General features: G+C 46.8%; 1 protein-coding gene across 1 annotated transcript in view; it reads left to right on the top strand.

Annotated features, from left to right (window-relative positions):
• SLC18A2 (solute carrier family 18 member A2) overlaps positions 1-16,404 on the top strand; it is a 118,135-nt gene that overhangs the window by 50,141 nt on the left and 51,590 nt on the right. The window contains exons 3-8 of the mRNA XM_040437713.1: positions 3,038-3,371; positions 8,192-8,250; positions 8,331-8,414; positions 9,291-9,383; positions 11,964-12,053; positions 12,174-12,217. Coding sequence (XP_040293647.1) covers positions 3,038-3,371; positions 8,192-8,250; positions 8,331-8,414; positions 9,291-9,383; positions 11,964-12,053; positions 12,174-12,217 — 704 coding nt within the window. The remainder of the gene's footprint in view (positions 1-3,037; positions 3,372-8,191; positions 8,251-8,330; positions 8,415-9,290; positions 9,384-11,963; positions 12,054-12,173; positions 12,218-16,404) is intronic.

Genomic DNA, 16,404 nt, shown 5'->3' with positions numbered 1-16,404 from the left:
TCCTCTGCACTTCCCCCTGTATAACACGTCCTCTACACTTCCCCCTGTATAACATGTCCTCTGTACTTCCCCCTGTATAACATGTCCTCTGTACTTCCCCCTGTATAACACGTCCTCTGTACTTCCCCCTGTATAACACGTCCTCTGTACTTCCCCCTGTATAACACGTCCTCTGTACTTCCCCCTGTATAACACGTCCTCTGCACTTCCCCCTGTATAACACGTCCTCTGCACTTCCCCCTGTATAACACGTCCTCTGCACTTCCCCCTGTATAACACGTCCTCTACACTTCCCCCTGTATAACATGTCCTCTGCACTTCCCCCTGTATAACACGTCCTCTGCATTTCCCCCTGTATAACACGTCCTCTGTATTTCCCCCTGTATAACACGCCCTCTGTCCTTCCCCCTGTATAACACGCCCTCTGTCCTTCCCCCTGTATAACACGTCCTCTGTCCTTTCCCCTGTATAACACGTCCTCTGTCCTTTCCCCTGTATAACACGTCCTCTGTACTTCCCCCTGTATAACACGTTCTCTGTACTTCCCCCTGTATAACACGTTCTCTGTACTTCCCCCTGTATAACATGTCCTGTGTACTTCCCCCTGTATAACACGTTCTCTGTACTTCCCCCTCTATAACACATCCTCTGTACTTCCCCCTGTATAACACGTCCTCTGCACTTCCCCTGTATAACACGTCCTCTGTACTTCCCCCTGTATAACACGTTCTCTGTACTTCCCCCTGTATAACACGTCCTCTGTCCTTCCCCCTGTATAACACATCCTCCGCACTTCCCGCTGTATAACACGTCCTCTGCAGTTCCCCTCTGTATAACACGTCCTCTGTACTTCACCTCTGTATAATACGTCCTCTGCACTTCCCCCTCTATAACACGTCCTCTGCACTTCCCCCTGTATAACACGTTCTCTGTACTTCCCCCTGTATAACACGTCCTCTGTCCTTCCCCCTGTATAACACGTCCTGTGTACTTCCCCCTGTATAACACGTTCTCTGTACTTCCCCCTCTATAACACATCCTCTGTATTTCCCCCTGTATAACACGTTCTCTGTACTTCCCCCTCTATAACACGTCCTTTGTACTTCCCCCTCTATAACACGTCCTCTGTACTTCCCCCTGTATAACACGTCCTCTGCAGTTCCCCTCTGTATAACACGTCCTCTGTACTTCCCCTCTGTATAATACGTCCTCTGCACTTCCCCCTCTATAACACGTCCTCTGCACTTCCCCCTGTATAACACGTTCTCTGTACTTCCCCCTGTATAACACGTCCTCTGTCCTTCCCCCTGTATAACACGTCCTGTGTACTTCCCCCTGTATAACACGTTCTCTGTACTTCCCCCTCTATAACACATCCTCTGTATTTCCCCCTGTATAACACGTTCTCTGTACTTCCCCCTCTATAACACGTCCTTTGTACTTCCCCCTCTATAACACGTCCTCTGTACTTCCCCCAGTATAACACGTCCTCTGTACTCTTCCTTGCAGGGCACAATTTCTACACTGCCTCCTGGTGGTGAGGGTAATCTTCCCAGTCATGACTGCAGATTGTCATGTTGTTGTAAGCCTGATGGGAGTTATCCTTCTTGTGTTGGTAATCAGCTGACGACTTGTGCCTTTTCTGTAAACACGCTGCCGATCTGCAGCTGCCGGATTCCCAGGACTGAACGGCGTCTCCTCTTGAACCTAAATAAATACAGAAATCTGTTCTGCGAGGAGACGCCTGATATTGGGGGGGATCTGTGCCAGTCACTGCCCACTGTGTATACACATAGAGCATGCAGGTTATCAGCACACCCATCAGACACAGTGCCGTAGGAGTATTAGAACCCCCCCCCCTCTATACAGACTGTAGATTATACGGCTATTACACATAGAGCATGCAGGTTATCAGCACACCCATCAGATACAGTGCCGTAGAAGTATTACCCCCCCCCCCCCCGTATATAGACTGTAGATTATACGGCTATTACACATAGAGCATGCAGGTTATCAGCACACCCATCAGATACAGTGCCGTAGAAGTATTACCCCCCCCCCCCCCCCCCCGTATATAGACTGTAGATTATACGGCTATTACACATAGAGCATGCAGGTTATCAGCACACCCATCAGATACAGTGCCGTAGGAGTATTAGAACCCCCCCCACCCCCGTATACAGACTGTAGATTATACGGCTATTACACATAGAGCATGCAGGTTATTAGCACACCCATCAGACACAGTGCCGTAGAAGTATTAGCCCCCCCCCCCCCCCCCCCCGTATATATACTGTAGATTATACGGCTATTACACATAGAGCATGCAGGTTATTAGTACACCCATCAGCAGGTGTTGGTGTAAGCGATGGGACCCTCCAGTCCAGAAGAACAGGCAGGAGGTGTCATCATGGTGTAAGTGATGGGACCCTCCAGTCCAGATGTACAAGCAGGAGGTGTCATCATGGTGTAAGTGATGGGACCCTCCAGTCCAGAAGTACAGGCAGCAGATGTCGGTATAAGCCATGGGACCCTCCAGTCCATAAGTACAGGCAGGAGGTGTCATCATGGTGTAAGCCATGGGACCCTCCAGTCCATAAGAACAGGCAGCAGGTGTCATCATGGTGTAAGCCATGGGACCCTCCAGTCCATAAGAACAGGCAGCAGGTGTCATCATGTTGTAAGTGATGGGACCCTCCAGTCCAGATGTACAAGGAGGAGGTGTCATCATGGTGTAAGTGATGGGACCCTCCACTCCAGAAGTACAGGCAGCAGGTGTCGGTATAAGCCAAGGGACCCTCCAGTCCATAAGTACAGGCAGGAGGTGTCATCATGTTGTAAGTGATCGGACCCTCCAGTCCAGAAGTACAGGCAGCAGGTGTTGGTGTAAGCGATGGGACCCTCCAGTCCTGCTATGTCCAGTATAATGCAGTGCAGGAAGATGGCGCCACCTGGTATATTACACATTATAATGCCTCCATCCTGCGCACACGTTGTTGTCCTCAGGAGGGACTAAAATTTTACCTTCTTCTCTTAGTTCCCATCATCCCCAGTTACCTCTACACAATGAGCCATGAACCTAATAACAGTGAAATTCAGTGGGGAACGAGTCGGCCTCCAACATCCTCCAGCTTCCAAACCATCTTCTCCTACTATGACAACACAACCCTGGTCACAGAGAGGTCACAGTCGGAGGGGGCAGCCGTAGAACCTACCCAGGGACCTGAACAGTCCAGCACATCCCCGTCCGACGACTGCCCCAAAGCCGACTCCACCTTGTTGAATGAAAATGTGAAAGTCGGCTTACTGTTTGCATCAAAAGCAACTATCCAGCTGCTGACTAATCCCTTCATAGGGCCTTTGACCAACAGGTATGAAACATCACCAGATACCTATTATGTCCTGCTGCTCTTTCACCTGATACATATCATGTTCTGCTGCTCTTTCACCTGATACATATCATGTTCTGCTGCTCTTTCACTTGATACATATTGTGCACTGCTGCTGTCATCTGATACATATCGTGTCCTGCTACTCTGTCACCTGATTCATGTTGTGTCCTGCAGCTCTGTCACCTGATACCTATCATGTCCTTCTGCTCTGTCACCTGATACCTATCATGTCCTGCTGCTCTGTCTCCTGATACCTATCATGTCCTGCTGCTATGTCACCTGATACATGTTGTGTCCTGCTGCTATGTCACCTGATACCTATCATGTCCTGCTGCTATGTCACCTGATACCTATCATGTCCTGCTGCTATGTCACCTGATACCTATCATGTACTGCTGCTATGTCACCTGATACCTATCATGTGCTGCTGCTCTGTCACCTGATACCTATCATGTCCTACTGCTCTGTCACCTGATACCTATCATGTCCTACTGCTCTGTCACCTGATACCTATCATGTCCTACTGCTCTGTCACCTGATACCTATCATGTCCTGCTGCTCTGTCACCTGATACCTATCATGTCCTGCTGCTATGTCACCTGATACCTATCATGTCCTACTGCTCTGTCACCTGATACCTATCATGTCCTGCTGCTATGTCACCTGATACCTATCATGTCCTACCGCTCTGTCACCTGATACCTATCATGTCCTGCTGCTCTGTCTCCTGATACCTATCATGTCCTGCTGCTCTGTCTCCTGATACCTATCATGTCCTGCTGCTTTGTCACCTGATACATGTTGTGTCCTGCTGCTCTGTCTCCTGATACCTATCATGTCCTGCTGCTCTGTCTCCTGATACCGATCATGTCCTGCTGCTCTGTCACCTGAGACCTATCATGTTCTGCTGCTCTGCCACCTGATACATGTTGTGTCCTGCTGCTTTGTCACCTGATACTTATCATGTCCTGCTGCTTTGTTACCTGATATATGTTGTGTCCTACTGCTCTGTCACCTGAGACCTATCATGTCCTTCTGCTCTGTCACCTGATACCTATCATGTCCTGCTGCTCTGTCTCCTGATACCTATCATGTCCTGCTGCTCTGTCACCTGATACATGTTGTGTCCTGCTGCTATGTCACCTGATACCTATCATGTCCTGCTGCTATGTCACCTGATACCTATCATGTCCTGCTGCTATGTCACCTGATACCTATCATGTCCTGCTGCTATGTCACCTGATACCTATCATGTACTGCTGCTATGTCACCTGATACCTATCATGTGCTGCTGCTCTGTCACCTGATACCTATCATGTCCTACTGCTCTGTCACCTGATACCTATCATGTCCTACTGCTCTGTCACCTGATACCTATCATGTCCTACTGCTCTGTCACCTGATACCTATCATGTCCTGCTGCTCTGTCACCTGATACCTATCATGTCCTGCTGCTATGTCACCTGATACCTATCATGTCCTACTGCTCTGTCACCTGATACCTATCATGTCCTACTGCTCTGTCACCTGATACCTATCATGTCCTGCTGCTATGTCACCTGATACCTATCATGTCCTGCTGCTATGTCACCTGATACCTATCATGTCCTACTGCTATGTCACCTGATACCTATCATGTCCTGCTGCTATGTCACCTGATACCTATCATGTCCTGCTGCTATGTCACCTGATACCTATCATGTCCTACCGCTCTGTCACCTGATACCTATCATGTCCTGCTGCTCTGTCTCCTGATACCTATCATGTCCTGCTGCTTTGTCACCTGATACATGTTGTGTCCTGCTGCTCTGTCTCCTGATACCTATCATGTCCTGCTGCTCTGTCTCCTGATACCTATCATGTCCTGCTGCTCTGTCACCTGAGACCTATCATGTTCTGCTGCTCTGCCACCTGATACATGTTGTGTCCTGCTGCTTTGTCACCTGATACTTATCATGTCCTGCTGCTTTGTTACCTGATATATGTTGTGTCCTACTGCTCTGTCACCTGAGACCTATCATGTCCTACTGCTCTGTCACCTGATACATGTTGTGTCCTGCTGCTTTGTCACTTGATACCTATCATGTCCTGCTGCTATGTCAACTGATAATTATCATGTCCTGCTGCTCTTTTACCTGATACCTATCATGTCCTGCCGCTTTGTCACTTGATACATATCACGTCCTACTGCTTTGTCACCTGAGACCTATCATGTCCTGCTGCTCTGTCACCTGATTCATGTTGTGTCCTGCTGCTCTGTCAACTGATACCTATCATGTCCTTCTGCTCTGTCACCTGATACCTATCATGTCCTGCTGCTCTGTCTCCTGATACCTATCATGTCCTGCTGCTCTGTCACCTGATACATGTTGTGTCCTGCTGCTATGTCACCTGATACCTATCATGTCCTGCTGCTATGTCACCTGATACCTATCATGTCCTGCTGCTATGTCACCTGATACCTATCATGTCCTGCTGCTATGTCACCTGATACCTATCATGTACTGCTGCTATGTCACCTGATACCTATCATGTGCTGCTGCTCTGTCACCTGATACCTATCATGTCCTACTGCTCTGTCACCTGATACCTATCATGTCCTACTGCTCTGTTACCTGATACCTATCATGTCCTACTGCTCTGTCACCTGATACCTATCATGTCCTGCTGCTCTGTCACCTGATACCTATCATGTCCTGCTGCTATGTCACCTGATACCTATCATGTCCTACTGCTCTGTCACCTGATACCTATCATGTCCTACTGCTCTGTCACCTGATACCTATCATGTCCTACTGCTCTGTCACCTGATACCTATCATGTCCTGCTGCTATGTCACCTGATACCTATCATGTCCTGCTGCTATGTCACCTGATACCTATCATGTCCTACTGCTATGTCACCTGATACCTATCATGTCCTGCTGCTATGTCACCTGATACCTATCATGTCCTGCTGCTATGTCACCTGATACCTATCATGTCCTACCGCTCTGTCACCTGATACCTATCATGTCCTGCTGCTCTGTCTCCTGATACCTATCATGTCCTGCTGCTTTGTCACCTGATACATGTTGTGTCCTGCTGCTCTGTCTCCTGTTACATGTTGTGTCCTACCGCTCTGTCACCTGATACCTATCATGTCCTGCTGCTCTGTCTCCTGATACCTATCATGTCCTGCTGCTTTGTCACCTGATACATGTTGTGTCCTGCTGCTCTGTCTCATGATACCTATCATGTCCTGCTGCTCTGTCTCCTGATACCTATCATTTCCTGCTGCTCTGTCACCTGAGACCTATCATGTTCTGCTGCTCTGCCACCTGATACATGTTGTGTCCTGCTGCTCTGTCACCTGATACTTATCATGTCCTGCTGCTTTGTTACCTGATATATGTTGTGTCCTACTGCTCTGTCACCTGAGACCTATCATGTCCTACTGCTCTGTCACCTGATACATGTTGTGTCCTGCTGCTTTGTCACTTGATACCTATCATGTCCTGCTGCTATGTCAACTGATAATTATCATGTCCTGCTGCTCTTTTACCTGATACCTATCATGTCCTGCCGCTTTGTCACTTGATACATATCACGTCCTACTGCTTTGTCACCTGAGACCTATCATGTCCTGCTGCTCTGTCACCAGATACATGTTGTGTCGTGTTGCTCTGTCACCTGATACTTGTAACCTGCTGCTCTGTCATCTGATACATATCATGTCCTGCTGCTCTGTCACTCGATGCATATTATATTCCCACCTCTGTCACCCGATATGTATTATATTCCGCACCTCCGTCACCCAATACTTATTATACTCTGCACCTCCGTCACCCGATACTTATTATATTCCACACCTCTGTCACCCGATACATATTATATTCCACACCTCTGTCACCCGATACATATTATATTCCACACCTCTGTCACCCGATACATATAATATTCCACACCTCTGTCACCCGATTCATATTATATTCCCTCCTCTGTCACCCGACACATATTATATTCCACACCTCTGTCACCCGACACATATTATATTCCACACCTCTGTCACCCGACACATATTATATTCCACACCTCTGTCACCCGACACATATTATATTCCACACCTCTGTCACCCGATACATATAATATTCCCACCTCTGTCACCCGACACATATTATATTCCACACCTCTGTCACCCGATACATATTATATTCCCACCTCTGTCACCCGACACATATTATATTCCACACCTCTGTCACCCGATACATATTATATTCCACACCTCTGTCACCCGACACATATTATATTCCCACCTCTGTCACCCGATACATATTATATTCCACACCTCTGTCACCCGACACATATATTCTACACCTCTGTCACCCGATACATATTATATTCCATACCTCTGTCACCCGATACATATTATATTCCACACCTCTGTCACCCGACACATATATTCTACACCTCTGTCACCCGATACATATTATATTCCATACCTCTGTCACCCGATACATATTATATTCCACACCTCTGTCACCCGACACATATATTCTACACCTCTGTCACCCGACACATATTATATTCCACACCTCTGTCACCCGATACATATTATATTCCACACCTCTGTCACCCGACACATATTATATTCCCACCTCTGTCACCCGATACATATTATATTCCACACCTCTGTCACCCGATACATATTATATTCCACACCTCTGTCACCCGATACATATTATATTCCACACCTCTGTCGCCACGATACAAATCACAACCCTTTGCTTTCTTTCTTTTTACTCTATGTATTCTTTGCAGGATTGGGTATCAGATCCCAATGTTTGCTGGATTCTGCATCATGTTCCTCTCCACAATCAGTAAGTAGCTTTGGGGCAGACGCTGGTTCACTGTTGTACGGTAATTGTCCAGTGTTAGATTCTCCTCTTTCCCTTTGTAGTGTTCGCCTTCTCCGGGACTTATACTTTGCTTTTCATTGCGAGATCACTGCAAGGAATCGGCTCATCCTGCTCATCTGTGGCAGGTAGGTGACATACTCCATGTATCATGTATGTTAGCCTCTCAGGTGATTGTCTGGCTGCTGCAGGTCTTTCTATATGTAAGAAGTGATGTCTAACCCTAAGGCAAGGGCTACATGGTGACACTGGTCACAGCCAGGATCGCTGAGCAGCGGTCATCCCCTAGAAATTAATGGGATCGTCGTGGCAGTTGCCGTGTTTCTATGGAGTCACTGCTATTCAGCGATCCTGGCCGCGACCAGCGTCACGGTGTAGCCCTTGCCCAAACCTCTGCAGTGTTGACACCATCAGACATGCCATTAATCTGGGGCTGAAGGTGGTCAAGATCCTGTGGCCAGCTCTGCACCAAGAACAGGAGCCCTCCATCTGCGGGAAATATTCGTTATTTTGTGTGCTGTATTATTACGTCACCTACCTGACTAGGTCTTGTGGGGGATATGGTTGGCTGTGAGTCTGGGATTGGTAGTAATTATTGTGCTTCCAGGTCTTCTACTGCACAAAAACATGTAAGGAAATAATATGCTGGCTATGGCAGATGGACCCCCAGAAAATGGCGCCAGAACCATGCTGCTCTTAGTTGTGGCGCTGCACCATGTGTCCCAACTGGCGGCATCCTGATCTCTCCCCTCTCTTATTGGGGTGTCCATGGACCAGGATCTTCTTGGGGAGCATTGAGTCTGGAGTGTTGGGGAACTCTAATCCCTCAGGGTTCCTCATTTCTGGATCTTCCTCGGTGATGTCTGCTCTGTTTTGTCTGGAGTGTTTCATTTCCTCTCTTATAAAGGTCACCGAGCGGCTCTGGACGCGGGGAGGGGGATTATGGCTTCTGGAGGCTGCTGGCACAAGGAGCGAGGCCAATAATCCCTGTGTTCATTCTGCAGGTATGGGGATGCTCGCCAGTGTGTACACAGACGACGAGGAGCGAGGCAACGCCATGGGCATTGCGCTGGGAGGACTCGCTATGGGAGTACTGGGTTAGTCCAATAACAAATCAGAACTTCATTTATCGTTTGTTAATTATCCCGGAAATCTCCGATCTCTACACCTTCACCTGACACATTTCTCTGCAGTGACCCGGGTCCATCAGAGGGACCTTTCTCTGCCTTTAGTCTGATTGCTGGGGGAAGGGGGTGGAGGACGCATGTCCAGTTCTCAGTGTCTCGGCTGGGAGATGACGCACTGGAGTAGGGAGCACCGGGTCACTCATTGCCAGAGGGATCCCCAGGCAGGTCTCCGCTCTGCGCTGACTCCAGACATCTTACGTCTTCTTATTACATGTACAGAAAACATCATTTTACATGTGTGGAGGGTCCTTTGTGTAGTTTCCTCTTACAGTTGTGTTCAAAATAATAGCAGTCAGACAACCTTAACCTGATCAATCACTGTTTTTGGGAGAAATTATATTTCTACATGGCAGATAATTTACTAACAGGTGTAGTAGAGTAATAGAAACCCAACAGTCAGGACATGCATGCTGCGGATTCTGTGTAATTGAATCACTAATAGAAAGGGGCATGTTCAAAATAATAGCAGTGTGGAGTTTAATGAGTGAGGTCATTCGTTCTTTGAAAAACAGGTGGCAATTATTGCCCTTATTTAAGGAAGGAAGGCAGCAAATGTCGTACCTGCCGGTTACAGTGCATTTCTCTCTCAATTTCTGAGGAAAATGGGTCGTTCCAGACATTGTTCAGAAGAACAGCGCACCTTGATTAAAAAGTTGATCGGAGAGGGGAAAACATATAAAGAAGTGCAGAAAATGATCGGCTGCTCAGCTAAAATGATCGCAAATGCTTTAAAATGGCAACCAAAACCTGAAAGACGTGGAAGAAAGTGAAAAACTACTATTCGAATGGATAGAAGAATAGCCAAAATGGCAAGGACTCGGCCAACAATCAGCTCCAGGAAGATGAAGAAGGTGTAAAGTTCCCTGTGAGTCCTGTTACAAGGAGAAGACGCCGATGTGAAGCCGAGCGATCTGCAAGAAGCCCCCGCAAAGTCCCACTGCTGGAAACAAGACGTGTGCTGAAGAGCTTACAATCTGCCAAAGAGCCCATTGACCGGCCTGAAGAGACATTCTGTGGACTGATGAAAGTAAGATGGTTCTGTTTGGGTCTAGTGGCCGGAGACAGTTTGTCAGACGACCCCCAAACACTGAATTCAGCCCCAGTAGACTGTGAAGACAGTAAAGCATGGTGGACAAGCATCATGATATGGGGATGTGTCTCAGACTACGGTGTTGGGCCTATTTATCGCAGACCAGGGATCTTGGATCAGTCTGAATCCATCAGAATACTGGAAGAGGTCATGCTGCCTTATGCTGAAGAGGAAATGCCCTTGACATGGGTGTTCCTACAAGACAACGACCCCAAACACACCAGTAAACGGGCCACATCTCGGCTCCAGACCAACAAGACTGACGTTATGGAGCGGCCGGCCCAATCCCCGGATCTTACTCCAATAGAAAACCTCTTGGTGACACCAAAAATGCAGTTTCTGAGGCAAAACCAAGAAATAGAGAAGAACTGTGGACTGTGGTCCGATCATCCTGGACTGGAATACCTGTTCACAGGGGCAGAAGGTGGTGACTCCGAGCAGCACAGACGTCCAGCCGTTCTCAGAGACAGCGGGTATACAACTGAGTATTAGTGACGGGATTCAGAGGGAAGAAAAGCTACAGACATTTCTCAGTTTATAGAGTGAATGTTTGAGTTTGTAAAGAAGAAGACAAACACTGCTATTTTTTTGAACAGTCTAATATTCACTTTTCTTAATTTTTTTTAGAGGAACAACACAAATGTGATATATTTTTCTTCATGATTTGATTTGGAATAGAAGGTGCAGTGTTCCCAATGCATCTGTGTGGATGGAGATAAAAGCTATTAGAAGGATTCTGAGCTTTATTCACTTTTTTAAACACACTGCTATTATTTTGAACACAACTGTATGCCCATTCCCTATATCTGTACACAGATGGCATTGGGTCTGCAGAAAAGAATGGAAGATTGCATTGAGACAGTGTGGTAGGGTCCTCCATACTTTGGAGGAAGGTATTACCTAGAGAGTATGGAAGATTCGGGAATTTCCCATCATTGACAGGTCCCTCCATGCATTGATGAAATGTTCTTGTTTGTAGGATCTTCTGATGAGACAATATATGTTGATGCTAGGTTCCTTTACAAGACTATGGAAGGCTTCATTCAGGATTTCATCATCAGACAGTCTTAGGTTCCCCCATGTGGCAGAGATTTTCATGAGATTCATCCATTACTGGGGGACATTGCACCTTGAGACAGCTATAGATTCCTCAAAATGTGGCTAATAGATTCCCTTATGAGACTGTGTAGGAGTTCATCATGAGACAGTTCCAGGTCTGTCCATTGCTGGGGAGATTTCATCATGAGTTCTAGATTCCTTAGCAAGAATATGGAGTAGTTGAATATGTCCTCTATGAGATTTCCTCCCTATAGTCCTTATCCAGCGTCCCGCACTGGAGATAATGGTTTATTGTCATCATTATACTTTGCTCTTTAATCTGTTCTTCGTCTCTCCTGTAGTGGGACCTCCATTTGGAAGCATCTTTTATGAGTTTGTGGGGAAGACAGCTCCGTTTCTGGTCCTTGCCATTCTGGTTCTCTTTGACGGAGGTCTGTGCATTATTATATTACATTATATTAGGTTATCTTGTCCTCTTATCAGGCATATGAGTGTGTGCAATATAAAGCATTATGTACTGATGTCTCCTGTGTACTTCTTTCTGTCATCAGCTCTCCAGCTCTTCATTCTTCAGCCTTCCAGAGTTCAACCAGAGGTGAGTCCACAGGGCCGAGCGCTTGGAAATACAGAACTCACAACATGATCCAGAGTTATGCAGAACCTACAGCATAGTCTAGAGTCATAGAGGACCTGCTACATGATGTAGAGTCTTAGAGAACCTGCTACATGATGTAGAGTCATAGAGAACCTGCTACATGATGTAGAGTCTTAGAGAACCTGCTACATGATGTAGAGTCATAGAGAACCTGCTACATGATGTAGAGTCATAGAGGTCCTGCTACATGATGTAGAGTCATAGAGAACCTGCTACATGAAGTAGAGTCATAGAGAACCTGCTACATGATGTAGAGTCATAGAGAACCTGCTACATGATGTAGAGTCATAGAGAACCTGCTACATGATATAGAGTCATAGAGAACCTGCTACATGATGTAGAGTCATAGAGAACCTGCTACATGATGTAGAGTCATAGAGAACCTGCTACATGATGTAGAGTCATAGAGAACCTGCTACATGATGTAGAGTCATAGAGAACCTGCTACATGATGTAGAGTCATAGAGAACCTGCTACATGAAGTAGAGTCATAGAGAACCTGCTACATGATGTAGAGTCATAGAGAACCTGCTACATGATATAGAGTCATAGAGAACCTGCTACATGATGTAGAGTCATAGAGAACCTGCTACATGATATAGAGTCATAGAGAACCTGCTACATGATGTAGAGTCATAGAGAACCTGCTACATGATGTAGAGTCATAGAGAACCTGCTACATTATGTAGAGTCATAGAGAACCTGCTACATGACGTAGAGTCATAGAGAACCTGCTACATGACGTAGAGTCATAGAGAACCTGCTACATGGCGTAGAGTCATAGAGAACCTGCTACATGACGTAGAGTCATAGAGAACCTGCTACATGATCTAGCGTCATAGAGGTCCTGCTACATGATGTAGAGTCTTAGAGAACCTGCTACATGACGTAGAGTCATAGAGAACCTGCTACATGATGTAGTCATAGAGAACCTGCTACATGATGTAGAGTCATAGAGAACCTGCTACATGATGTAGAGTCTTAGAGAACCTGCTACATCAGGGGTAGGCAACCCCCGACACTCCAGCTGTTGGGAAACTACAACTCCCATCAGGCATACTTGCTCTGCTCTTCTAAGAACTCTCATCGAAATGAATGGAGCATGCTGGGAATTGTAGTTTCACAACAGCTGGAGTGCCGAAGGTTGCTGATCCCTGTGCTACATGATGTAGTCATAGAGAACCTGCTACATGATGTAGAGTCATAGAGAACCTGCTACATGATGTAGAGTCATAGAGAACCTGCTACATGATGTAGAGTCTTAGAGAACCTGCTACATGATGTAGTCATAGAGAACCTGCTACATGACGTAGAGTCATAAATAACCTGCTACATGATGTAGAGTCATAGAGAACCTGCTACATGATGTAGAGTCATAGAGAACCTGCTACATGATGTAGTCATAGAGAACCTGCTACATGACGTAGAGTCATAAATAACCTGCTACATGATGTAGAGTCATAGAGAACCTGCTACATGACGTAGAGTCATAAATAACCTGCTACATGATGTAGAGTCATAGAGAACCTGCTACATGACGTAGAGTCATAAATAACCTGCTACATGATGTAGAATCATAGAGAACCTGCTACATGATGTAGAGTCATAGAGAACCTGCTACATGATGTAGAGTCATAGAGAACCTGCTACATGATGTAGAGTCATAGAGAACCTGCTACATGATGTAGAATCATAGAGAACCTGCTACATGATCTAGAGTCATAGAGAACCTGCTACATGATGTAGAGTCATAGAGAACCTGCTACTTGACGTAGAGTCATAGAGAACCTGCTACATGACGTAGAGTCATAGAGAACCTGCTACATGACATAGAGTCATAGAGAACCTGCTACATGATGTAGAGTCATAGAGAACCTGCTACATGACGTAGAGTCATAGAGAACCTGCTACATGATGTAGAGTCATAGAGAACCTGCTACATGACGTAGAGTCATAGAGAACCTGCTACATGATGTAGAGTCATAGAGAACCTGCTACTGTCATGCCCTGCTCTGACGATGTGCGGAGGTCGGCCAGGATAGCAGCACGAGTTTAGTGTTTGTTTTGGAGCCGTGCTGGATCCGCCTCTCATCAGGTGCACTGGGTGGGGTCATTAGTTTAAATAGCACACCATCCCAGTGCTCTGAGCGGATTATAGAAATCACTGTGGTCTTGGAAGCTAGGAAGGAAGGTTGTCTGTTCCAGCTTAGAAAGATAAGTGTGGTTTTAAGTTTGGTTGTTTTGTGTCATCTCTCCCATCCAGGTTCTGTGCGAGCAGGCTGCTCCTATTTCCCCTCTTCACCATCTCAGGGAATTCAGGGAGTTTCAGCCCAGGCACGGGGACACATCATACCTACCACCAAGGTCTGCATGTGGGCTGAGCAGTGCAGGGAAAGAGGTCAGGGATTAGCTAGGAGGTGACCCTTCCCCTGTCTCTCGCCCAGAGCCTGGTTGGTGGTTTATTTGTGAGTCTGAGTGCACGTCCGCCGTGACAGTATTTCAGCGATTCGTCAATGACATTTTTCATCATTTGGTGGGGAGGTTCGTAGTAGTTTACCTGGATGACATTTTAATTTATTCTCCTGATCTGAAGACCCATCAGGATCATGTGAGACAGGTTTTGACGATCCTTCGGGAGAATAAATTATATGCCAAATTGGAGAAATGTTTGTTTGCTGTGCAAGAGCTTCAGTTCTTGGGATATCTGCTTTCTGATTCTGGTTTTCGTATGGACCCCGAAAAGGTCCGGGCGGTTCTGGAGTGGGACCGACCAGAGAATCAGAAAGCTTTGATGCGGTTCTTGGGGTTTACGAATTATTCTAGAAAATTTATTTCGAATTATTCTACCATAGTAAAACCGCTCACTGATATGACCAAGAAGGGCGCCGACGTCTCTGTCTGGTGGGATGAGGCATTGCAGGCCTTTTCGGCTATTAAGGAGCGTTTTGCGTCTGCTCCCATTCTGGTGCAGCCGGATGTGTCTCAGCCATTTGTAGTGGAGGTCGATGCATCAGAGGTGGGGGTTGGAGCGGTGCTGTCACAAGGTTTATCTCCTGGCAAGTGGGTCCTGTGTGTCTTTTTCTCCAAGAAGCTCTCGGTCGCCGAGAGGAATTATGATGTTGGAGATAGAGAGTTGTTGGCTATCAAGTTGGCCTTTGAGGAATGGCGTCACTGGTTGGAGGGGGCGTCTCACCCCGTTACGGTATATACAGACCATAAGAATTTGGCTTACCTGCAATCTGCCAAGCGTCTGAACCCTAGGCAGGCCAGATGGTCACTGTTTTTTACCAGGTTCAATTTTGCGGTTACCTTTCGCCCAGGGGTCAAGAACGTCAAGGCAGATGCCTTGTCTCGCAGCTTTCCTGGGGGAGGTGATTCAGAGGATCCTGCGCCGATTTTAGCGGATGGGGTGGTGGTCTCCACTCTGTACCCTGAATTGGAGATGGAGGTGTTGGGAGCCCAGGAGGGGGCTCCTGGTTCTTGTCCCCCAGGGAGGTTGTTTTTTCCTGAGGGCCTGCGATACAAGATGTTCAAGGAACATCACGATACTGTCCTCGCTGGACATCCTGGTGGTAAGTCGACCTGTGATCTAGTATCCCGGAGGTTCTGGTGGCCAGGGTTACGTAAGAGCATTGAGAATTACGTGACAGCTTGTGAAACCTGCGCTCGGTCAAAGGTTGCTCATACTCGACCGGCTGGTTCACTTCTTCCATTATCTATTCCATCTCGTCCTTGGACGCATTTGTCCATGGACTTTATTACGGACCTGCCGAGTTCCTCCGGGAGAACAGTGATTTTGGTGGTAGTTGACCGTTTCAGTAAAATGGCTCATTTTATACCACTAATGAGTCTGCCTAACACTAAGACTCTTGCGCAGATTTTTGTGGATAATATTGTGAAATTGCATGGTATTCCTTCGGATGTGGTCTCTGATAGGGGCACGCAGTTTGTCTCCAGGTTTTGGAGGGTGTTCTGCTCTCGGCTTGGCATTCAACTTTCATTCTCATCGGCTTTTCATCCGCAGTCGAATGATCAGACGGAGCGTACTAATCAAAACCTGGAGACCTACTTGAGGTGTTTTGTGGCTGAGAATCAGGAGAACTGGTCCTCATTCTTGTCCTTAGCAG

Source organism: Bufo bufo, chromosome 6 (genome assembly GCF_905171765.1).
Source record: "Bufo bufo chromosome 6, aBufBuf1.1, whole genome shotgun sequence".
Taxonomy (NCBI): Eukaryota; Metazoa; Chordata; class Amphibia; order Anura; family Bufonidae; genus Bufo; species Bufo bufo.
The sequence above is the reverse complement of the archived record's forward strand: the minus strand, read 5'-3'. Positions and strand labels throughout refer to the sequence as shown.